The following is a 24,279-nucleotide window of genomic DNA, read 5'->3' as shown; positions in this document are numbered from 1 at the left end:
AGAGTAGGCAGAGAGTCAGTCGAAATTGACACGTGGGCGTGTCTCAGGAGTGGGTCAGTTCCAACTGCCGCGTGAGCTCTGCTCGGAACAGCCAAAACTTCGACGTGGGAATGGCGAGGAGGTGGATCCGTTTCCACAGCTACGTGCGCTTGGCTAGGTAGCGAGTCCGTTCCCACTGCGACGTGCACTTGGCAAGGTGGCGGGTCCGTTCCAACTGCAGCGTGCGCTTGGCGAGGTGGCGCGTCTGTTTCCACAGCGACGTGAACGAGAGTAGGCAGAGAGTCAGTTGAAACTGACACGTGGGCGTGTCTCGGAAGCGGGTCAGTTCCAACTGCCACGTGAACCTGCGTCAGTAACGAGTCCGTCGCAGTTGCGACGTCAGCGTAGCTCGGCTGGTTCGCCAATCCTTGGCGGACCTGTGCCGTGAGAACCGCCAATTCGGCACTCTGCCGCTCTATCTGTGTCCGCATTTCACGGCAGAATGCCTCGTGATTTGGCGGCTCCTCCTCCCTCTGGCTGGAAGCTACGCCACCAGCTGCCGGTCTGCCGGTTTCGCCGTTGCTGGCGAGGAGTGGGAGGATGGTGTCTTAGTTGCCGCGCCGCGGGAGGCACAAGGGAGCGCCCGGCCGGGGCGTCTCCTCTGGCTGCCAGGCGGAGGTCCCGGGTAGATGGCCAAGCGGGTTCCCTCATACTGATTGGTGTACTTGGACCTACCGGGCGAAGACGCTTGAGTGCTGGAAACACGGGGAGGTGAAACAAACTGACTGGGATGAAAGACCGGTCAAAGAGATTCATAATCAAAATCATCGGAGTGGTACTCAGGCAGCCGGTCATACAAATCAAGGTCCTCCTCATATTCCGAAAAGTCAGAGTCTAGAAGAATCTGAGGAGCCGGACGGGTCGTGTTCAGGACGTATTCATACCTCGCTGGTGGAGCGTAAGACACGGAAGCGGGGGACGTCAAGGAGCCTACCCGGATCGGATAGGCTTGGTCCTCCGGCAGACGGTCTATCTTGCATCGGTCCCGGCGACGCCGGGTCTTTCCTGCTGGGTCCTGTTTTGGCCGGTTCGTTCTGTCACGACCCATCTGGACGGGAGTAGGACCCAAATCCAGGACTCGGACGATGCAAGGTCGCAGAGAAACGTTTATTATTTCGTGGTCGGGGATCGGGCAGGCAGTCAGGTGCAGCAGCGGTAGTTGGGACGTCGGGCGAAGAGAGCAGGTGAGTGGGCAGGCAGGAGTCGGTACACGGGAGAACGATCAAAGCAGGCAGAAGTGTCAAAGGAGTCAGGCTTACAGGGTTGGTCGGAGAACAGGCGAAGGCCGGTACACACGGGTTGTCGATCAGGGATACGGGAGTACTCGAACGGAACATGAAGCTCAACGAACTGGCGCGGACCAGTCGTCATCGGGGTCATATAAATGCACAGGATAATCAGCCCGCATGAGGCGCAGGTGTGCGCCTCCCAATCAGCGCTACTGCGCTGGCACACGCACAGCCCGGGCTGGAGTGGCAGGATCATGACCGATCCAGATAAGTCACAATGATGGAGTCTGTATTTTATCAGTTTGTTTTAAACAATCATTTTATCCATAAAGATGAAATCCTCAAAATCATATACTGTACCATTTTAGTGAACAACTGACTGTTGGTACAACAGAAAAGTCAAAATAAAAAATAGCCCTAGCCCTTTACTGAAACTGTGGTTAGAATTTAATTTCTTTTTACCTTTGTATGTCAGACTTGGCAGCACGGCAGCACAGCTGTAAAGATTCATATCTCCCCGTGCCTGCGTGTTTTTTCTAAGCACTCCAGTTTCCTCTCACATCCCAAAATATTGTATTAATTGGAGACTATAAATTTTTCCCTCGGTGTGATTGTTACTGTTGTCTGTCTTCATGTGGCCTGCGATTGGCTGTCAACCAATTCAGGGTGTACCCTTCCTCCTGGCCATTGACGGCTAGGATAGACTCCAGCACTCCCGCAACCCTTGTGAGGGTAAGCGTCTAAGATGGATGAATGTTAGACTTGATCCTCTCAACTGATCCGTCCACCTGAGGATATGGAGGATAAAACCTTCTCCTGATGCCCATCAGCTGGCACATGCCTGTTGAACTGCAAAGCAACTTTTTTTTGGCTTAAATGTACTTTCTGATATTCAATTGTTCACAACTTTATTGTTATATTGTTACGTTATAGTTAGTTGACAATTGTGTAACAATTAGTTGTATGGGCTATGTAAATTAGCTTTTTTTCTACAGAAAGGAGTATGCATATGTCATTGATAATCTCTCTTGGTCTGTCAGGATTCTCTGTGGAAGACATTTAAAGGTCAAGTGTCATCCCTATAAACATTCAAAAAATACATATAACATTATTCATTTCAATGTCTATACGAAAAAATATGAGCAGAGAGCGCGTCATCCATGCGGAAACTTGCAGAAATGTCATTCTACGACATCCAAGTGGTCGCCATATTGGCTGCATCCCCTGTCCGTGACGTCACCTGGACATTCGCCAATGAAAGTACGTGGTGAACCCTAGTATGGGAGACGAGCACGCCCCTTCTGACACGGAAGCTCTTATCAAAGAAGAGAACATCATACAACCGAGTGAAGTTACCGGGGCAATTTTACCCTATTGTTTTGAGCCATATTCAGATGATATGCAATCACGGCCAAACCACCTCCCCGTCCGATCCACTTCCGTAGTGGAGATGAGCCATCGCGGCTCATCGCAGCCGGCTCATTTTCGGCGCCTATCACGGAGCCGAGCCGGGCTGCTTTAGGGGTTGTTCATAGCTGCTGCAGTACGCGATGAACAACACCGTCGAGCAGGGGAGCTTTACGGCGTTGTCGTCGCACGCAGCTGAGTGTGCGGCATTGACGGCAGCGTTCTTCAGAGCCGCCGCTGTCTGCAAGCCCGACGCGCAGCCTTCGTCGAAGCTGTATACTCACCTACCTGTCATTTGGAACCCACAAAGCTCTCGTCCTCTCCACCCGTGCAATCCATTTTTCACGACGATCTGGGTCTCTTGCAAACTTATGAAGGGTAAATACATCCTCCCGAGTGTTCAAGCAATGTCCAGCAATGCCACGAGCCGGCATTTTGGCTAACATGAAGGAACAACGAGCTATCTTCCCGGAGGTAAAACTAATTGAAAGAAATGAGTCCACTTGAGCGCGGTCCTGTCATGTACGTCACTTCCTGCTTCTTCTCGAAAAAAAATCCTCGAGAGGATTTTCATGGCAGGAGTTACAAAAAGCTGTATACGTCAAAATCATGTTTTGTCGTGAAAAAACGCATGGGTCCGTGTCGGCTGCCGTTTCTTCATTAATAACATACTAAAAATCCTGCATTTCATGACAGTGGCCCTTCAAGTATACAGGGACTGGAAACGAGGTGGTGGCGGGGTTGGGGGGGGATTGACTGAGACTAAAAAAGGGAGGAGAAAAACCAAAATCTATATCTGAGTCAGAATCAGGCAGGCGGGTCATATAAGTCCAGGTCTTCCTTAAAATAAAAGTATTGGAAAACATGTGAAGGTGAATGAATCAGACATGGAGGATAATCATAACACGTGGATGGCGTACGCCCGTGCGCATCTTGACCAATAGTCAAGCAGCACACAGACGGCGGCTGCAAAGTGGTTCCCTTCTGTCTTGACGAGTTTTCCAATGAGGTCCGTACTAATTACTTCAAAGGGTCATTTGGTCTTTAAAACAAATGGATATAACAATGTTAAGGAGGGAAATTTATGGTAAATTATAAGAAACAATGAAAATGAGGTAATGACTGATTTTGTCATTGCCCTTATCCTCGATTAAAGTAGACACATTTAGGACGAAATAGAATAACAATGACAAGACAAGCTTACTGTAAAATCACATGGGGCCAGTTGCTCGGGCAGAGCTTAAGTAATAGATGAGAAATAGACCTAATTTTGACAAGTTAAATTTTGGCTATTGCATGAAAGATTGCATGAAAATAAATTACCTCAAGGCTAGTTTACCACAGTTTAACATTTTTTTCCCCTCACGAAAATCAAGAAGGGAATACAAAACAATAATCACCCTGATGGGCCTGCAGTCTGTGCCTCTCTTTAGGTCAATACTGCTCTGCTGGCACACTACGCATTCTGACACCATTACATAATCACATATTCATCCATTTTCCTTACCGCTTATCTTCACTCGGGTCACATGGCTGGTGCCAAAACCAACTGTCTCTGAGGAAGAGGTGGGGTACACCCCGAACTGGTCACCAGCTACATGCAAGGTACATATAAACATACGACTCGAACTCGTATTTTAGGGTCTACAGTTTTTGCATTTAAGAGTCTATAAAATGAATAATGTGTGTTTTGGGGATGTGGGAGGAAACCCACGCAGGCGTGAGGAGAATGTGCAAACGCCACACAGGGAACACCGGGATTTGAACCCCAGTCCTCAGAACTGTGAGGCGGTTGCGAACCAGTCACTCACTGTTCCACCATATAATCACACAATAACTGAGACACCACAAAATAAATAATTTGAAAAAACATTGAACAGGTTAAAATTATGACAAAGGCATATGCAAAGTAATTTCATTGTTTCATTAGCAGTGCTTCTCAAATAGTAGGGCGGGAGCCCTGGGGGATCACATTGTGATGCCAGCGGGAGGCGCATTTGAGACCCTGAACGATATGATTAACAACATTACGTAACAGAAAACAATTAAGAAGCACTGGACATAGAGGAATGAGGTCAGTTGCTATTGTCAGAGCAGCACATATACAGTCGAATACCATTAATCATATTGTGATCATTTTTTAAGGTTTGCTTGGTTTTGTGTTATCCAAAGGAGTCGTTCCAAAGTTAGTTAGAAAAATGCAATCCAATCAAGATGACATAAACACCTTAGCCTCACAGGCTGCTATTATATTTCATGAAGTTGCCTAACAACAACAACAGCAACAATTACAAAGGTAATATTTTTGTTGAGAATTGGCGCTTAACAGTAGGAATAAAATTGTCTTTGGGATTGTTGTTATATTGGTATATTATCACATTATAGAAATGTATTATTTTTTTTTTGTATGTGAAATATGGGTTGTTGGGATTTCCAGGGATATAAAAAGACCATGGAGCTCCAAGGACTGACTGATTGGAATCCCCTTGGACCATGATGTCCGCAGATGATATTGTGATATGCAGTGAAAGCAGGGAGCATGCAGAGGAACAATTAGAAAGCTGGAGACATGCACTGGAAAGGAGAGGAATGAAGATTAGCCGAAGTAAAACAGAATATATGTGCGTGAATGAGAAAAGTGGAGGGGGAAGAGTGAGGCTACAGGGAGAAGAGATAGCGAGGGTGGATGACTTCAAATATTTAGGGTCAACAATCCAGAGCAATGGTGAGTGTGGTAAGGAAGTGAAGAAACGGGTCCAAGCAGGTTGGAACAGCTGGCGAAAGGTGTCTGGTGTGTTATGTGACAGAAGAGTCTCTGCTAGGATGAAGGGCAAAGTTAACAAAACAGTGGTGAGGCCGGCCATGATGTACGGATTAGAGACGGTGGAACTGAAGAAACAACAGGAAGCAGAACTTGAGGTGGCAGAAATGAAGATGTTGAGGTTCTCGCTCGGAGTGACCAGGTTGGGTAGGATTAGAAATGAGCTCATTAGAGGGACAGCCAAAGTTAGATGTTTTGCTGACAAGGTTCGAGAGAGCAGACTTCGATGGTTTGGACATGTTCAGAGGCGATAGAGTGAGTATATTGGTGGTAGGGTGCTGAGGATGGAGCTGCCAGGCAAAAGGGCGAGAGGAAGACCAAAGAGAAGGTTTATGGATGTGGTGAGGGAAGACATGAGGCCAGTTGGGGTTCCCTGTCCACCTTTCTCATTCATGCACATATATTGTTTTACTTCGGCTAATCTTCAGTCCTCTCCTTTCCAGTGCATGTCTCCATCTTTCTAATTGTTCCTCTGCATGCTCCCTGCTTTCACTGCATATCACAATATCATCTGCGAACATCATGGTCCAAGGGGATTGCAGTCGAACCGCATCTGTCAGCCTATCCATTACCACTGCAAACAGGAAGGGGCTCAGAGCTGATCCCTGATGCAGTCCCACCTCTACCTTAAATTCTTCTGTCACACCTATGGCACACCTCACCATTGTTCTGCTGCCATCATACATGTCCTGTACTATTTTAACATACTTCTCTGCCACACCAGACTTACGCATGCAGTACCAAAGTTCCTCTCTTGGTACTCTGTCGTAGGCTTTCTCTTGGTCCACAAAGACACAATGTAGCTCCTTCTGACCTTCTCTGTACTTTTCCACTGGCATCGTCAAGGCAAATAATGCAAATGTGGTACTCTTTCTAGGCATGAAACCATACTGTTGCTCGCAGATACTTACTTCTGTCCTGAGTCTAGCCTCCACTACTCTTTCCCATAACTTCATTGTGTGGCTCAACAACTTTATTCCTCTATAATTCCCACAGCTTTGAACATTGCCATTGTTCTTAAAAATGGGAACTAGAACACTTTTCCTCCATTCTTCAGGCATCTTTTCGCCCGCTAGTATTCTGTTGAATAAGTTGGTCAAAAACGCCACAGCCATCTCTCCAAATTTCTTCCATACCTCCACCGGTATGTCATCAGGACCAACTGCCTTTCCATTTTTCATCCTTTGTAGTGCCTTTCTGACTTCCCCCTTACTAATCATTGCCACTTCCTGGTCCTTCACACTTGCCTCTTCAACTCTTCCTTCTCTCTCATTTTCTTCATTCGTCAACTTCTCAAAGTGTATTTCCATCTATTTAGCACACTAATGGCACCAGTCAACACATTTCCATCTCTATCCTTAGTCACCCTTACCTGCTGCACATCCTTCCCATCTCTATCCCTCTGCCTGGCCAACCTGTAGAGATCCTTTTCTCTTTCTTTCGTGTCCAACCTGGTGTACATGTCTTCATATGCCTCTTGTTTAGCCTTTGCCACCTCTACCTTTGCCCTCCGTCGCATCTTGATGTACTCCTTTCGCCTCTCCTCAGTCCTCTCAGTGTCTCACTTCTTCGTCACGAATCTCTTTCCTTGTATGACTCCCTGTATTTTGGGGTTCCACCACCAAGTCTCCTTCTCCCCTTTCCTATCACAAGACACACCAAGTACTCTCCTGCCTGTCTCTCTGATTACCTTGGCTGTCGTAGTCCAGTCTTCCGGGAGCTTCTGCTGTCAATCGAGACCTTGTCTCATTGTTTCTTTCAAATTTTAAATTGTTTCTTCAATATAAGCATCAATTTACAGGAATAGCAATATGCTTTCAATCACTTTGAAAGATTTAAAACAAGATCAAGTGCAATGCAGATTCACAAAATGTATTGCTTTGCCTCAATTGTTGTCTTTTGGGTTAGGGTTTTACTAAACAGACTGAAACTTGGTCCCACCCAAAATACACTAGGTATCTATTTTATATGGAATACATTCAAGTTCGATGCTTCTGGACTGGTTACACAAAAACTATCTCATATTTTGAGCTTTAGATTGTGTACACTTGGCAACTTAAGCTTAATCGACCTTCCAAATAAATATACACAATCATTACTTTTCAAGTTAACAATTGCTTGGAAAACAATTCTATTAAACAGGAAAAACAAACAAGTCATTCACATTAATCAGTGGCTGAATATCATCATTGATTATTTTGAGTTTGAAAAAATATCAGCAAAACGAAAAAATCAATTACATATATTCGTAGACAAGTGGTCAACTTTCCTTAAGATGCTAAATCTCTTGATTTCTTTGCCTGAGTAAGGTGCCTTCTGACAATACCCAGAATACTTTCCTAAAGGTGAAAATAGACTTTTGACTTTTGTTGTCTTTGTTGTCAGGGTTGTTGGTGTCGCAGTATTAATTCTATTTATTTAGCTAATGTCATAATTGTTATTATTATGACCTCTATTTTTATTCCCCCATATATTTTAGATCGGTTTGCACGGTGAGACAACACATGCATGGAGTGGGGATTTTCTTCTCTCATTCACTGGAAAGGAGAGGAATGAAGATTAGCCAAAGTAAAACAGAATATATGTGCGTGAATGAGAAAAGTGGAGGGGGAAGAGTGAGGCTACAGGGAGAAGAGATAGCGAAGGTGGACGACTTCAAATACTTGGGGTCAAAAATATAGAGCAATGGAGAGTGGTAATGAAGTGAAGAAACGGGTCCAAGTGTGGTGGAACAGTTGGCAGAAGGTGTCTGGTATTCTATGTTACAGAAGAGTACCCGCCAGGATGAAGGTCCATGTTTGTAAAACAGTGGTGAGGCCGGCCATGATGTATGGATTAGAGACGGTGGCACTGAAGAAACAATAGGAAGCAGAACTGGAGGTAGCAGAAATGAAGATGCTGAGGTTCTCGCTTGGTGTCAACATGTTGGATAGGATTAGAAATGACCTCATTAGATACACAGCCTAAGTTGGATGTTTTGGAGACAAGGTTAGAGAGAGCAGACGTCGATGGTTTGGACATGTTCAGGGCGAGATAGTGAGTATATCGGTAGAAGGGTGCTGAGTATGGAGCTGCCAGGCAAAAGAGCAAGAGAAAAACCAAAGAAAAGGTCTATGGATGTTGTGAGGAAGGACATGAGGACAGTGGGTGTTAGAGAGGAGGATGCCCGAGATAGGCTCAGATGGAAAAAGATGACACACTGTGGCGACCCCTAACCGGACAAGACGAAAGAAAAAGAAGATCCCTATGTTTACAGTTCCAGTTTCTGTCGGGGTGAGACGTTTTTTTCACTCAATCCTGACCTCTGGGATTGGACCATGCGGGTGACTTCCCTGGGAATACTGGCTGTGTAATGGTGACTCACCCATATCCCGTGGGTGCTGGGGTGGCACCGGCTGGTGTCCTTCTGGGTCGTCACTCTTGCTGCTGGTGGGGCTCCTTTTTTGCTTTCTCCTCTTCTCTCCGTTCCGTCCGACCCTCTGCGCTCGCCACCTCTTCTTCCTGCGGGGGCACCGGGTTGTCCCTTCTGGGATCTGTGTGCTTTGGTCTGGGGGGAGACGTCACCTCTCACACCCCAAAGACTCCAAATTGTCTGTAAATGTAAATGTGTAAATGTGAATTTGACTGGTCTTTCCATATGTGCCCTGTGATTGGCTGGCAACAATTTTTGGGTGTACAGTGCCTCTTGCCTGAAGTCAGCTAAGGTTAGCCGCCAGCACACCATAGTGAAGGTAAACATTTCAAAAATTAGATGGGGTTGAGCAATGGCCTAAAAGTATTTTTCATATACTCCATCTATCCATGTCCAACACTGCTTTTTCAGTTCAAGTGTTACAGGGAGCTATAGTATCTGCAACTCATGCTGCCTGTTCCATTGTCCAGCAAGCGTACCACCGCACTATCAGTGACTTTTTATACAGATATTTCATGGAATAATGACTTTAATGCAGTTACATTAGGTGAGTGAGTCATCAACAACAGGCACATACCGACGTCCGTAGGAATTTGAATTATGTTGACACCATATGACGAAAACTTCCTCGTAAACCAAGGGCCCATTGAACTGATTATTCAATTAATATCCCTGTTGGATGACATGTATTTTTCTCATCCCTGATCTTGATACTGTACTCCAATTCAATATTGGGATAAAGAACTTTCCAACTCTGGTCCAAGCAGTTGCAATATGGTAAAGCGAGTCGATCCTTTTAACAATACTCTCTCACAACTACGTCAATTCAATATTGTTACTGTTCCTGAATAAACAATGGATGGTACAATATAAATATGACATTATGTAGAGGAAGAAAAAACATATGTCACACACAAAGACAATGATGCAAACATGATGTCTCATGCAATGGCTTTGAAGATCCTGTTTAGTAAGCATTAGCACTGATGACACCCAATATGCGGCCCATTGTTGATCTGCAATGATGTATTCTTGCAACTGTCCTTTGCTGCTGTTTTAGATTCGTACAATTTGTACTTCTACATGTATTTTTTTAATTAGTAATTACCAGAATAACACAAAAGAGACTTTTCCAATTTTTACAATTTTGTGTTAAGGGGAGGGTTAGGAAAACCAAAGAGCCAGAAAGAAGAACAAACTCATTAACTATTGGAGCTGATCCTGGAAAAAAAAAAAAGGTGCAGATACGTATAATCTGAATGAAGTGTGGACATCGCTGAGGCTGTAAAGGCGCTACAATTGTAAGATTTTTTTAAAAATACATATATTGTATAACCATAGCACTAGGCCTTTTACTGTGCTGGATTTCCAAAGAAGTACAAGTGTTTTCTCTGCCATGCGCTAACGCAGCGATACACTTAACACGTTCATAGTGGATGTGTCAGTGGTGTCTTTATTGTGCGTGTGTGTGCGTGTGTGTTTGTGTATGTTTGTTCGTGTGCCTGCGCGCGCGCGCGCACGCTGTCTAGGCAGACCCAGAGCAAATTAGTGGTACATCACGGCAAGACGGGAGCAGAGACACTTCCAACGCCAACTGTCAAGAGTTTGTGCAACGGTGGAAGAAGAAAAGGACATAGGAGGAGGGAGAAAATGAAATCTGCACCAGACAAGCAAGCAATAAGCCCCGTCTGCGAGCCCAATGCGTATATTGCACGGTTTTGGAAGCTGCTTCCTCACATGATGCTGTGCCTGTCTCTGGTGGTTTACGCAGCGCTGGGTGCTCTTTTGTTCCAATACATTGAAGGGAGAGCACCCCCCACCAAACAGGAGTACCATTACTTTCTGGGACAAATTATCCGGCATGTCCAGCATCTCACCAGTACGTTTGACAGTTAATACTGATTGTTTCATTTACTATTATCTAAATTGCGTTTCTCGAATTCTGAATCAAATCTACTGCATGGAGTGTGTATTTTTTTGCAGGTTAACAAGCTTATCCATATCCAACAAGCTTATCCATATCCAGAATTTGCTGATCAGGTTACGTATTCTTTACACACAAATAATCTAAACTTAGTTTTCTTAATTATAGATAACGCATCATACACCCACCAAGACATAGTCAAGGAGATGGAACTTATGATTAAAGATGGTTTTCAGACCTCATGGCTCCAGCAACCCGAAAGCTGGACCTTCTTTGGCTCCATGTTCTTCGTGTGCACAGTATTCTCAACAGTTGGTAAGTTATGTTGAATTCCTTACTAATTAATAAGTATGGATTAGCCATCCCTAAAATGATTACTCACAAAGATAGAAATGCATGGTGAGGGAGAACCACAGTGTAGCTCATTTTGCAACTTCTTATTGTTTGCATAAAATTCATATAGGCAGCAAATATTCAGTCTAATAAAAGGCCAACTCAAACAAAATTGTAAGCTGTCTTTATAATGACATTGAATATATTTTCAAAGGCAGTGCATATGGAATGGTGTGCAAATCCCAGTAGATTCAGATTTTCATGCAATCGTAAGTCGAGTTGCGCATTGGCCAATTTGCCAGACGAGTCAAAGCCATGTTTATCCTGGCTTTGCGAGACCCATGTCCCAATTAACTTCACAAAATTTTTAACTGCACATGAAATTTCAAAACAAAAAATACATGATATGATCCACAAATTGGGATTGCTTCACAATGTCTCACTTTCTTATTGCATTAATTAGAGGGGTGCCTCGCTGCACCGATCTTTTTTCTCTCGGCTTCTTGCATGACACTTAATGCGACTAACAGCACTTCCGGTTCTATTGTACATGGTTCAACATAAAAACATGAGTTTAAAAGTAAGAGTCTATTCATATAAATAGTCTAAAACTTGAGTGATGCACAGATCAGTGGCTGCAGGATGGATTATTCCCCCAGAGAAGCCGGTTCTGACCCACGAGTTGTACGTTTGACACTGTTATGTGTTGTCAACCTCCACACTTTGTGTTATGTTTACATTATGTTCCTAACGGCTACGGAATCACATTTTACATCACCATTGACAAAAATAGGATGCAGGGGGACAGATTGGGCAAGCACGACAAAGATTTTTTTCTGTCCAAAACTGCAAAACCATCACAAGGGAGAGAAGCTGTGGTACTCCTTGTGTAATTCCAAAATAAATTGGCCTTACAGAGACAATTCATCCCATCTTGTGATGTGTGTGGGCTTGTGATGAGTGGGGTGGCTATGTGGCTGGGTGGCCAGTTAGCAGGGCACCTAAGGGGTACCGGCGGACTGCTCTGGGTCCCTTACTGTGGCATGTGTCCGGTCTACTGGGTGGCTCTCCGATAGGCGCCTGGGTCCGATCGTGCTCTTGATTGATTTGGTGGGGTCCTCAGCTTCCGTGGAATGTTATTCTCAGTCTTGTGCATGCAAAACAGTGTCATTACACTTGTAAGTGTCCGCAGGCACACACCCCTGGGACTCTTTCACTGGGTTTGGGGCCACAAATTTGTTGCAAAAGAAAGGCAAAGCAAATTTATTTGTATAGTACATTTCATACACAAGGTAACTCAATGTGCTTTATATGATTACAAACATTAAAATACAAAGAAATAAAACATGTAAAACAAGGAAAAAATAACAATGGACGACAATGTCATGATCCTGCCGGTCCAGCCTTGGCCGTGCGGATGCCAGCGCGACCGCACTGATTGGGAGGCGCACACCTGCACCTGATGCTGGCTGATTGGCCCCGGTGTATATAGGACCATGGGGATGACTGGTCCGGCACCAGATCGTTGCGGTTCATGCCCCGTTCCAGCACTCCCGTATATCTGATCGTTTTACCATATGTACCGACTCCTGCCTGCCCGTGGACCTGCTCTCCACGGCCGACGTCCTGACTACCACTGCTGCACCTGACTGCCTGCCCAGACAGCAACGTGAAGCGGCTGGGGAACCACCTCCTAGACGGGAACGTAAGGCGGCGGCGGTGCCATCGCCATCTCCTGCACGGGAACGTGAGAAGGCGGCGGCGCCATCACCACCTCCTGGACAGCAACGTGAGGATGCTGCCAAACCATCGCCAACTCTCAGACGGGAATGTGGGGCAGTGGCGACGCCATCACCACCTCCTGGATGGGAGCGTGTGGGCGTGCCAGTCGCCGTAGAAGCAGGAACAGGGGGTGACTGCGGACCGGTCGCTGACGAAGCAGGAGCTTAGAGCGGACGCGGACCGGTCGCCACCGGTACTCCTGGACAGCAACGTGAGGGGGCGGCGGATCAGTCTCCACTGCCACGTGAGCTCTGCTCGGCAGTGGATCAGTGGTCACCGCCGCGTGAGCCTGCAGTGAAACAGCCAAAACCGCGACATGGCCGTGGCAAGGTGGCGGATCCGTTCCCACTGCAACGTGCGCTTGGTTCGGTAGCGGATTAGTGGCCACCGCAGTGTAAGCGAGAGGAGGCAGAAAGTCAGTTAAAGCCGCAACGTGGGTGTGTCTCGGGAGTGGATCAGTTGCCACTGCCGCGTGAGCATGAGTCAGCAGCAAGTCTGTTGAAACTGCAACGTGGGCGTATCTCGGGAGCGGATCCGTTGCGACAGCGACATGAGCCTTGCTTGGTAGCGGGTCCGTTGCTACTCCGATGTCAGCATAACTTGTCTGGTTCTCTAATCCTTGCTGGACCTGGGCCGTGAGGACCACCAGTGCGACTCTCTGCCGCTCTATCTCCGCCCACATTTCGCGGTAGAACACCTCGTGATTTAGTGGCCCCTCCTCCCTCTGGGCTGGAAGCTTCACCACCAGCTGCGGGTCTGCCGGTTTAACCGTTGCCGGTGAGGAGTGGGTGGACGAGAACGGCGTCTATGTTGCCACGCAGCGGGAGGCACAAGAGAGCGCCCAGCCTGGGCATCTCCTCTGGCCGCCACGCAGAGGTCCCAGGCAGATGGCCAATCGAGTTCCCACAAAAGGATTGGGGAACTCGGACCTACAGGGTGAAGACACTCGGGAGCTGGAGACGCGGGGAGGTGAAAAAAACTAACTGGGATTAACGATCGGGCGAAGAGATTCATAATCGAAATAATCTGAGTCGTAGTCAGGCAGCCGGTCATATAAATCAGGGTCCTCCTCATAGTCCGAAAAATCAGTCCAAAAGAATATGAAGTGCTGGACGGGTCGTGGTCAGGACGTATTCATAGCTCGCCGGCGGAGCGTGTGACACAGAAGCGAAGGACGTCATGGAGCCTACCCGGATCGAACCTTGCGTCAGTCCTGGCGACGCCGGGTCTTTCCTGCTGGGTCCTGTTTTGGCCAGATCATTCTGTCACGACCCATCGAGACTGAGGTAGGACCCAAATGCAGGAGTCGGGAGACGCAGACGTAATTTGGGAAAAACGTTTATTATTCCAAGGTCGGGGATCGGGCAGGCAGTCAGGTGCAGCAGTGGTAGTCAGGACGTCGGGCGTGGAGAGCAGGTCCATAGGCAGGCAGGAGTCGGTACACAAGAGATTGATCAAAGCAGGCAGGAATATCAAAGGAGTGAGGCTTACAGGGTCGGTCGGAGAACAGGCGGAGGTCGGTACAGACGGGAAAACGATCAGAGATACAGGAGTGCTGGAACGGGGCATGAACCGTAACGATCTAGCGCCGGACCAGTCGTTCCCATGGTCCTATATACACCGGGGCCAATCAGCCAGCATGAGGCGCAGGTGTGCGCCTCCCAATCAGCGCCATCGCGCGGGCACCCGCACAGCCAGGGCTGGACTGGTGGGATCATGACAGACAAATGAGACAAATAATATCTGAATTCACAACCCTTGTCCTGCATGCGTCTTTACGTGTCCTTATCGTATCCTATCTGGTCATGTCCTTCCCTCACAGGGTGTAGTGCCTGGGTCAGCACCCAAAAATGGCTAAAGAGCCATATTGGACCAAAAATACAAAAAACAACTCTCTGGAGCCGCAAAAAAAAAAAAAAAAATGAGTATATAAGATGTATGATGAAGGCAACATATGGTGTTTGTCTTTCCGTCCACAATCCAAAAGACATAATAAACATTCATGATTCAATGTTTATTCTTCCTGCAGCGCATCCTGGAGACAATAATGCACACTAAGTTAAACTTCCATTGTTGATACGTTATGTGTCGTTGCATTGATAAAATTGTGGAAATATAATCAAACATTTATGTCATATTTATATTGAGGATTAAAACAACAACATTCCTCCTGTAATTTCAGACCTCCTAACCCTAATAAAATGCAGCCTTCAACTATAACAATAAAACATCAGGCTTTTGAAAAGGTAAAGTATATAAAATTTAAATAATAGTTTAATTTGGATTTCCGTGCATTATCTTCTATAGTTTTCAGCGAATGCTATGTGAGTGCAAGGTAAAACACAGGATTTTCTCTTCTGTCACGCACACTACGACACAGCCATACTCAGACCTGAACAACAAAACAATAATATCCTTCGATGTCATTCCAAATATATACTGACAAAAAAGAAGCCATCTTATTAACAGCCACTTTGTTTCTAAATATGTGCTTATGTCATAATTGTATTCTTACCCCTTGAATGTCATTTCTGTTTATTGACATTACTGGAGAACTTCTCAAACTCGGGCAGGGAAAATGTTAACTTTAATCTTAACACATGACTGCATCCTCTTGCCCATAAGGCAATTGCAGTACAGAGTTTGGATTGAATGTAGTTCATTTTAGAATATCGGCTTGGACAGGTATGTTGATCCAATGACGGCTAATACTCGGAATTTCTTCTTGTTCCTATAACTGTCCGGAAGAGCACTTCATGTTTCAAACAAGTTTTTTGGGTCATCCGAGGCTTTCAGTTTCACTCCATTTGTGCCTTTGGGCAAGCTGGGCTTTCTGGGGAATGACTTTTTCACTCCCAACAAAGTACTCGACTGCAGATGTAACATGCCTTCCATGGAAATATTTTTTGCACAATATTCTTTTTATTATTGGACAAATTCTCATTATAAAAGCAAACAAGTAGGCAAACCTTTGATGTTGGCAGTGAAAGCAAATGATTCAGCCCAAGAAGTGTTGAATCCTCTGTTCTCCTGCTCCTTTCTCTTTTTCCCTTTGCGATCCATGGCCTTTCACACACCCACCGGTTTATTTGGAACAGCCACCTGCGACGCCAAGCTCAAAGAAGCACGTGTTGCAGGCTATGATGCAAATCTTCGTTGACAGAAATGTTGACATTAATATTTATTCCACATTTTTACAGCATTGGAAAACTAAGAATTTTTGTGTCATGTTTGTCTTACAGAAATCACATTAAATCAAAAAAGTACATTTTCCTCCCCCATCTTTTTCAATTTTCATATATTATTTTTTAAACCGCTCCAGGCAGCCACTAGGACGGTGTTAAAGAGCTACATGCGGCTCAAGAGCCACAGGTTGCCAACCCCTGGTATACAGCTACAGGCCCAGGCAAAAAAGTTTCTTTTGGCTTGTCTCAGCGTATCATCTCAGATGAACGCACATATATGTTTGGCACATTTTTTTTTCTTACACCGGATGCTCTTTCTGACGCAACCCTTCTCAGGGAGTGGAGGCCCCACTGGGATACAAACCCACAACCCCTGGTTTGCCAAACCAGCGCTCTAACCACTGAGCTACAGGGCCTCCTACAGGCCCAGGCAATATATACATTTAAATTTGGTTGGTTGTAGATATGTAATGATATATTTTTTTATTTCAGTTTTTGTGTGTAATCAGCACTTTGTCGTTTGTTTTTGTTTTTCCCCCCTCTAAAAAACTTCTTTTGTTTGACTTTTCGACTCTCAATAAACATCACTTACGATATTTAAAAAAAGAAAATCACAGAGGAAGCCTTGAAACTCCAATATGACACAATAAAACTGTTCTGGCAGAAAAGGGATACAGAGCTTCCATTCTATTTGATCTGACAGCCACACATGACTAAAAAAATAAGTCTTTTTGTTTTTATCGTAAACTACTGATGAGGCTCTGTGGTATGTTGAAATAAGTGATGGCACTCTACGGGTTATCAAGTGGGCTTCCTTCCATCATCAACTGTTTTGCTGATAGGCCCACAACACTCTGGCCTTTTCCACTGCCTTTGAGAGATCTCTGGCTGACTGCCAATGGGCATTCCCTCGGTCTCCCATCTCTCTGCATAGCCTAGCTGCTGAGGAGGCTATAACCCCTTGGCAGCCAACTTCCACCGGGGGTACCTCCGCTCTCCAGCCTTGCTGTTCCACTTTGGCCGCAAGTCCTGCATACCTCAGCCGCTTCCGCTCATACGCCTCCATGACAGCCCCCTCCCAGGGCACTGTGAGCTCATTGATGTTGACGAGCTTGAGAGAGGCAGACCAAAGCACTAGAGCTGGTCTAAGGGTGGTAGTTGCAATCTCAGATGGAAAGCAAAGCTTCTTGCCCAGGTCTGCCAGCAGCTTCCAGTCTCGTGCACTGCCCAGCCGTCCGCTGTCTGGTGGCTTGTTGGTGTGGCAGGTTTGATTCTCCCCCTCCCAGCCGCTTGGCTGACAAGGGTACGAGGGCGTTCACCCTAATCTGCTGGTTCTCCAGATTGCTGTTTCACAGTACAGGTATATTTAATGGCTTGGAAATTATTTTGTAATCTTGGCAAACAGACGAGGAATTTGTCTCCAGTAGTTCAAGTATGACAACAGACAGTGAATTGACAGCATTTTTTGGGAAATAAAGACAGAAAAAACAAGTCATTGTGCAATAAAAGGTTACCACGTAGTAATGCTGATACTTTTTTTTGACAGTTGTGCAATCGTCCTCAAGTATGTAGAAGACTATTACTAGTTTGTGCTTATTAGTAGTTTGTGCACAAGAACTAGTATTTCTTTATTCACGTCAGGTCTGGGGCTCTGTAAGTTTAAAATGACTGATAGATCAATAGTCTGGTGCAATGGGGATTGTGCAAAGACCACAAAGACTTCAAGAAGTTATTCATTCATTCATTTTCTTAGCCGCTTATCCTCATAAGGGTCACAGGAGTGCTGGAGCCCATCCTAGCTGTCAATGGGCAGGAGGCAGGGTACACCCTTAACTGGTTGTCAGTCAATCGCAGGGCACATCGAGACAAAGAGCCGCACTCACAATCACACCTGGGGGCAATTTAGAATCTTCAGTTAATGTTCCATCTTTTGTGGATGTGGGAGAAAACTGGAGTGCCCGGAGAAAACCCACACAGGTACAGGGGGAGAACATGCAAACTCCACACAGGCGGGTCCGGGATTGAACCCGGGACCTCAGAACTGTGAGGCCAATGCTTTCCATCTGATACACCATGCCATCCTTCAAGAAATTAATCCAGTTTAAAGTGACTCGTAGTGCGATAATCTGGGACAATGTCAATTATGCAAGTGATGCAGATGCTGCAAAAGCACATGAGTGCCCAGTATTGGTCAACAACGGATATGCACATATTGCAGTGTGGAAAGGCCACGACACTGAGTCCACAAGTAATATATAATTTACCCGACAGAGATGAGACAATCGCAAGACAAAATTGTCAGCATGTTACAATGGAATTTTAAGGAAAGAAGCTGCTTGTTTTTGTTGTCATTGCAGTTAAGTCACTGATGGTGTAGCTGTAAACTCACCAGACTTTGGTAATGGCAGCATGGGTTCAGTTCCCACTCAGTGACAGTGTGACTTTAAGTGTGAATGGCTGTCCGTCTATATGCACCCTGTGACTGATTGGCAACTAGTTTAGACTTTAGATCCACCTTTTGCCCTAAGTCAACTGTGATAGGCTGCAGCGCCCCGACGATAAATGGTTAGGGTCAATGGATGTTTGATAGCCCCTTCCTCGACTGTGATGGAAGAACACAGGACGGATTCGATGACTGTGGAGAACTGAGAACTCGCTCTCCTGTGGCAGGCTGTGCCTTCTCAGAAGCCCCAGGAAGTACAGTGCCTTGTTAAATTATTCGTCCCCCTTGAACTTTTCAAACTTTCACCACATTTCAGGCTTCAAACATAAAGATATAGAATTAAGCATTCAAAAATCAACAAGAAGTGGAACACAATCATGAAGTGGAACGAAATTTATTGGATATTTTAAACTTTTTTAACAAATAAAAACCTGAAAAATGGGGCATGCATTATTATTCGGCTCCCTTGCATTAATACTTTGTAGCGCCACCTTTTGCTGCAATTACAGCTGTAAGTCTCTTGGGGTATGTCTCCAACAGTTTTGCACATAAAGAGACTGAAATATAAAATATACAATTCTTTACGTTCCACTTCACGATTATGTCCCACTTGTTGTTGATTCTTGACAAAAAAAAATGTATATGTTTATGTTTGAAGCCTGAAATGTGGCGAAAGTTTTAAAAGTTCAAGGGGGCCGAATACTTTCACAAGGTACAGTACATCCTCTGCTGTTGATGTTGAACTCCCACTTCAGCTTTCCAATTGCACATATTATTCAGATTTCATTATATGTGAGGAAGTGACGTCAGACGCCGCTCCACTAAGGTGACTCTGTTTGATTCTGGAAGATTAACTTACTGGTTTTCCGCCTGTTCTTACATTTTTACTTTTTACTTTTATCTTTGCTTTACTTTTTGAGAATATTTTGAATTTTTGAGAGGGAGTAGCTTTGCTTTTGATGCTTCAGGAGTGCTTGAAATGCACCTTATGTTTTCATGTGGCTGAGACTACATTAGATCGATTGAGGATAGCGTTTATCTACTGACGTGAATGTTTGTGTATATTTGCTCATTCGATAACACTGTTTTGGTTTATGCGATGGTTGGAGGGACACAGAAGAATCTGGTAAGATCACCAGACCATATCCCAGTTTTTGTCAACCCAGTGCTAAATCAATCGCCAAATATAGTGTTTATCCTTTGACATATTTTTGTGTCTTTGAGCATTTTCTGGACTGGTTCTTGTGGTTGTTCAACTTCACAACACTTTTTTGGGATTGTGTGACAGGTGCCAGGATGAAATAACTAGGATAGTTCACCAAAGTATTGTTTTGCCAATGACACGGTGTCTGATATCTCTTAGAAAATCCCTGAGATGACTAATCAGCACCCAAGCATGAAATCTGTAATTATACCCATTCAAGCAGAAATTAGAGGTTGTGAAACAAGATTTCAGTGATCTCTGAACAAAAATGCAATTTTTGGATGCTGAGGTTTTTATAAGCGGCTCTCTCCCAATTATACAATTTGGAGATTGTTTCTTGAGGCTCTGTGACTTAAATAATTGGTTAACCGATGTGTGTACTGCCCTATCTGTGAGTTTCATTGAAAACTTCTGTGCTTTTTAAGAGCGCAAACATTTTCACAAGGCATACAGTTTTTGTCTAAAGAGACAAGGGGTTATCAGCGGCCAACTTTTTTTTACTGTGTATGTCAATCGCCGGCCCAAAAGAAAATAGTAGCAATGTTTACACAACTCAAAGCTGAAAGGATGCAGTTGTTCCCAAACAATCAGAAGGAAAAAGAGGATTAGGGTTTCAGTATAGCATCTCTGCCTTTTGCAGCTGATGTGGTTGTGCTGGCTTCATCAAGCCAATATCTGCAATGCTGAATGGAGTGGTTTGCAGCCAACTGTGAAGGAGCTGGCATGAGAATCAGCACCTCCAAGTATGACCATCATCCTCAGTTGGAAAAGGGTAGCATACCCTCTCCAGATCAGGGATGAGATCCTGCCCCAAGCGGAGGAGTTCAAGTACAGTGGTGCCTTGGTTCTCGACCACAATCCGTTCCAGAAGTTCTGGTTGAAAAGTGAAACATTCGAAATCCAGAGCACGTTTTCCCATTACAAGTAATGGAAAATGAAATAATGCGTTCTAAGCCTAAAAAATTGTTTTTTTTAAAGCATTTTTAAGCTTTTCCTGATAGTAAACTCCATAGTAGAAATACATTATATAATTAAATCATTTAAGAAATGTATTCATTTTTTGCTTAAAATGTATGCTTTAGTAGTAGAGTATGCTGGGCTGGGAGTGCATCGCCGTATCTTTTTTGATTAACAAAAGTGCAGAATAACTTTAAACAAGCAATAATGAGGGGGGGGGGAATAATTGTTTTTTATTTGCACAGAAAAAATTTACTTGCAACTACAGGTAAGGTTAATGAAACAAAAGAAAAAAGCAATGCAAAACAATCAACTGTTTCAAATGTCTTTCCCAGAATGGTACACTGGTAGCGGCTTGATCTTGCAATCACCACTAGCATTACCACATAAAAGAAGCGTAAACCTGTCCTTCATATGCTTGTGGCCTGGCATCGACTTTTCCTCCTGGGTGATGTAGGTCCTTCGTGGCATTTTCTTCCAGAATAGGCTTGTTTCGTCACAGTTGAAAACTTGCTGGGGAAGGTAGTCCTCGGACTTGACGAAACAGGCAAACTCGGCTTTGAACTTTTCCGCGGCAGCCTGGTCCGAACTTGCAGTCTCCCCATGGCGAACAATGGAATGTATCCCACTTCTTTTGCAGAATTTTTTCGAACCATCCTCGACTTACTTTGAATTCAAAGCCCTCAGGAACTAGACAAGGATCTTTTCTTTTTAAATCTGTATACAGATTTCTAGCTTTAGCGCAAATCCCTTCCTCGCCAACAGTATCCCCAGCTAACTGCTTCTCATTTACGAAAATAAGAAGCAACTTTTCGACTTCCTCCAAGATCTGTGGCCTCTGCTTGGTCAACACGGTTGCTCCTTTAGCAACTTCACTTGCTTTGAGGACATCCTTCTGTTTCAGAATGGTGCTGATCGTCGATTTAGCCATGCTATAGTTCTTCGATAGCTCAGAAACATGCCCACCAGATTTGTATTCGGCTATTAAATCCTTCATGAAGTCAATAGTTTTACGTACAACTTTCCTTTTTTCAGCACCTTCTTTGGAGCTATGATTGGGGGTTAATATCACTCAATAGGAATTTTAAAATAGTCACTTCCGGGACACGTCCGCGTGCAGAGGAGTGTGTGGGTCAACTGGTTGCATCGCGCGCGGTCGTTACGTCTTTTCTGTTTTTTTTTTTTTCAGGTGTGGGTTCAAATTCACAATAACCAATAGTCGTGGGTCAGCTGGTTGAGGCATTCGGATAACGATTTTCGTTTGAAAACCAAAGCAAAAAATCTTGAAACTTTCGTAAACCTATTTGCATGAAAACAGACATTCTAAAACCGAGGTACCACTGTATCCTGGGGTCTTGTACACGAGGTAATGGAAGAATGGAGCGGGAGATCAACAGGCAGATTGGTAACGCATCTGCAGCTATGCAGACTTTGTATTGATCCGTTGTGCTAACAAGTGAGCTAAGTCGAAAGCCGAAGTTTTCAATTTACCAGTGGATCTACCTTCCTACCCTCATCTATGGTCACAAGGTGTGGGTCGTGACCGAAAGAACAAGACCCTGGATACAAGCAAACGAACTCAGTTACCTCGCAGGGTGTCTGGGCTGACCCTTAGAGATGGGTAAGAAGTTCAGCCATCCAGGAGAGGCTCAGAGTCGAGCCCCTGCTCCTCTGCATTGAGAGGAATCAGATGAGGTGGCTGGGGCATCTGATCCGGATGCCTCCCTGGTGAGGTGTTCCAGGCACGTCCCACCGGAAAGAGACTCAGGGAACACTCTGGAGAGACTATGTCTCTTAGCTAGCCTGGGAACCCCTTGGGATTCCCTTGGAAGAATTGGATGAAGTGGCTGGGGAAAGGGAAGTCTGGGTATCCCTGCTAAAGCTACTGCCCCCATGATCTGACCCGGAAAAGTGGATGGATGGATGAATTGCAAATCAGAGAAAATGTATTTGTGTAGCGCAACTACTGTGCATAAATGTGCTATACAAATAAATTTGCTTTGCTTTGCTTCAGGTCCTGAAAGATTGTAAGTCTCAGGAACTTGAATGTCTTGATGGTTGACAAAGGGCAATTGGGATCAAAACCAGTCTTTATTATTCCTTTATTTAGTGTACAGGGCATTTTAAGTAAAATTTAACATTTGAATGTAAGAATAAATATAGCACTGTCAAAATTTAAAAATGGAAAAGTATTAAATAATAATTCCTCACTCTTAAAATTGATAACGCCAAAAAGGTGAATCAATACAGTCGTATCATAGTGTGAATAGCATCTAATTTGTCAACAACTTACTTTTCAGTTACACAACTGTAAAAAAGTTAACCAATATAAAACTGACAATAAAACACTCTGCCTTAACTTTCAGAGGCACATTTTTAACTTGAGATTGAAAAGCAAAGCAAATTTATTAATATTGCGGATTTCATACACAAGGTAAATAACTCAATGTGCTTTACATGATTAGAATAATTTGAATACAAAGAAATAAACATTTTAAACAAGGGGGGGAAGAAAAATAAAGATAAGAATGACAACAACAAAAATAAATAAATATAAAATAAAAGTAGAATCAAAAACAGCGTACAAAAAGTATAATTTATTTCTGCCATATTTGAGGTTTGCAGATGCATTTGGCAGCAGTTATCATGACAACAAAATTTGAGAAACAAAATAATCAAAGTGATTAACCAGAAGTGAATGTTCATCCAGATTAGGCAAGATCTTCCAAGGAATTTTTGGTGTAAATATTTTGTTGTTGTTTTTTTGTAATAAGTTAATAAGAAATGAATATGTGATATGTGATATGTGATATTATTTCACAAAGAATTTGCTCGGTAATATTCATTTACACATTTGGTGTCGGACAGAGAGAGAACGCTCTGCTATCAAGCTGTGATCCACAAAAAGTGTGGATTTCATCAGTGGGAATTGCAGCTGCTATTGGGTAGTTAGAATATGTGAGAAGAGACAGATGGTCTTCACTGCATAGTAGACGTCATTGGGGGAATTTCAGGATTGCTTACTCAGTAAAGTTCATGAAATGGAATTCAGTAAATGTCATACCGTTAGCATCTTTATAAAAACCTTTTGAATCTGAGGAGGGCTAACAAAAGACCTACGTATTCCTCAATATTTATCTTTTTATAGACAAACTGGGTGGCACGGTGGCAAAGATGGAAAGTTTTGGCCTCACAGTTCAATCCCAGATCCGCCTGTGTGTAGTTTGCATGTTCTCCCTGTGCCTGCGTGGTTTTTCTCTGGGCACTCCGCCGTCCTTCCACATCCCAAAAGCATGCAACATTAATTGGAGACTCTAAATTGCCCCTAGGTGTGATTGTGATTGTGGCTCTTTGTCTCTATGTGCCCTGTGATTGGCTGGCAACCAGTTCAGGGTGTCCCCTGCCTCCTGCCTGTTGACAGCTGGGTAGGCTCCAGCAGTTTCGCGACCCCTGTGAGGATACAGTAAGTGGCTAAGAAAATGGATGGATGGATGGATGGATGGATGGATGGATGGATGGATGGATGGATAGACAAACTACTTC

The 24,279-nt window shown here is 44.4% G+C and overlaps 1 protein-coding gene and 1 non-coding gene across 4 annotated transcripts in view; one reads left to right on the top strand and one right to left on the bottom strand.

Annotated features, from left to right (window-relative positions):
* The window catches only part of LOC133510263 (cytosolic phospholipase A2 zeta-like), a 101,632-nt gene that overhangs the window by 73,795 nt on the left and 3,558 nt on the right, over window positions 1–24,279 (top strand). For all 3 annotated transcript variants that reach the window (XM_061838083.1, XM_061838082.1, XM_061838081.1), the window contains one exon: window positions 11,001–11,147. In XM_061838083.1, the coding sequence (XP_061694067.1) occupies window positions 11,001–11,147 (147 nt within the window). The remainder of the gene's footprint in view (window positions 1–11,000; window positions 11,148–24,279) is intronic.
* On the bottom strand, window positions 16,476–16,548 carry trnaa-ggc (transfer RNA alanine (anticodon GGC)). Its single transcript has one exon. It is a non-coding gene; the product is annotated as a tRNA-Ala (tRNA).

The sequence above is a fragment of the Syngnathoides biaculeatus genome, chromosome 12 (assembly GCF_019802595.1).
Source record: "Syngnathoides biaculeatus isolate LvHL_M chromosome 12, ASM1980259v1, whole genome shotgun sequence".
Classification (NCBI taxonomy): Eukaryota; Metazoa; Chordata; class Actinopteri; order Syngnathiformes; family Syngnathidae; genus Syngnathoides; species Syngnathoides biaculeatus.
The sequence above is the reverse complement of the archived record's forward strand: the minus strand, read 5'-3'. Positions and strand labels throughout refer to the sequence as shown.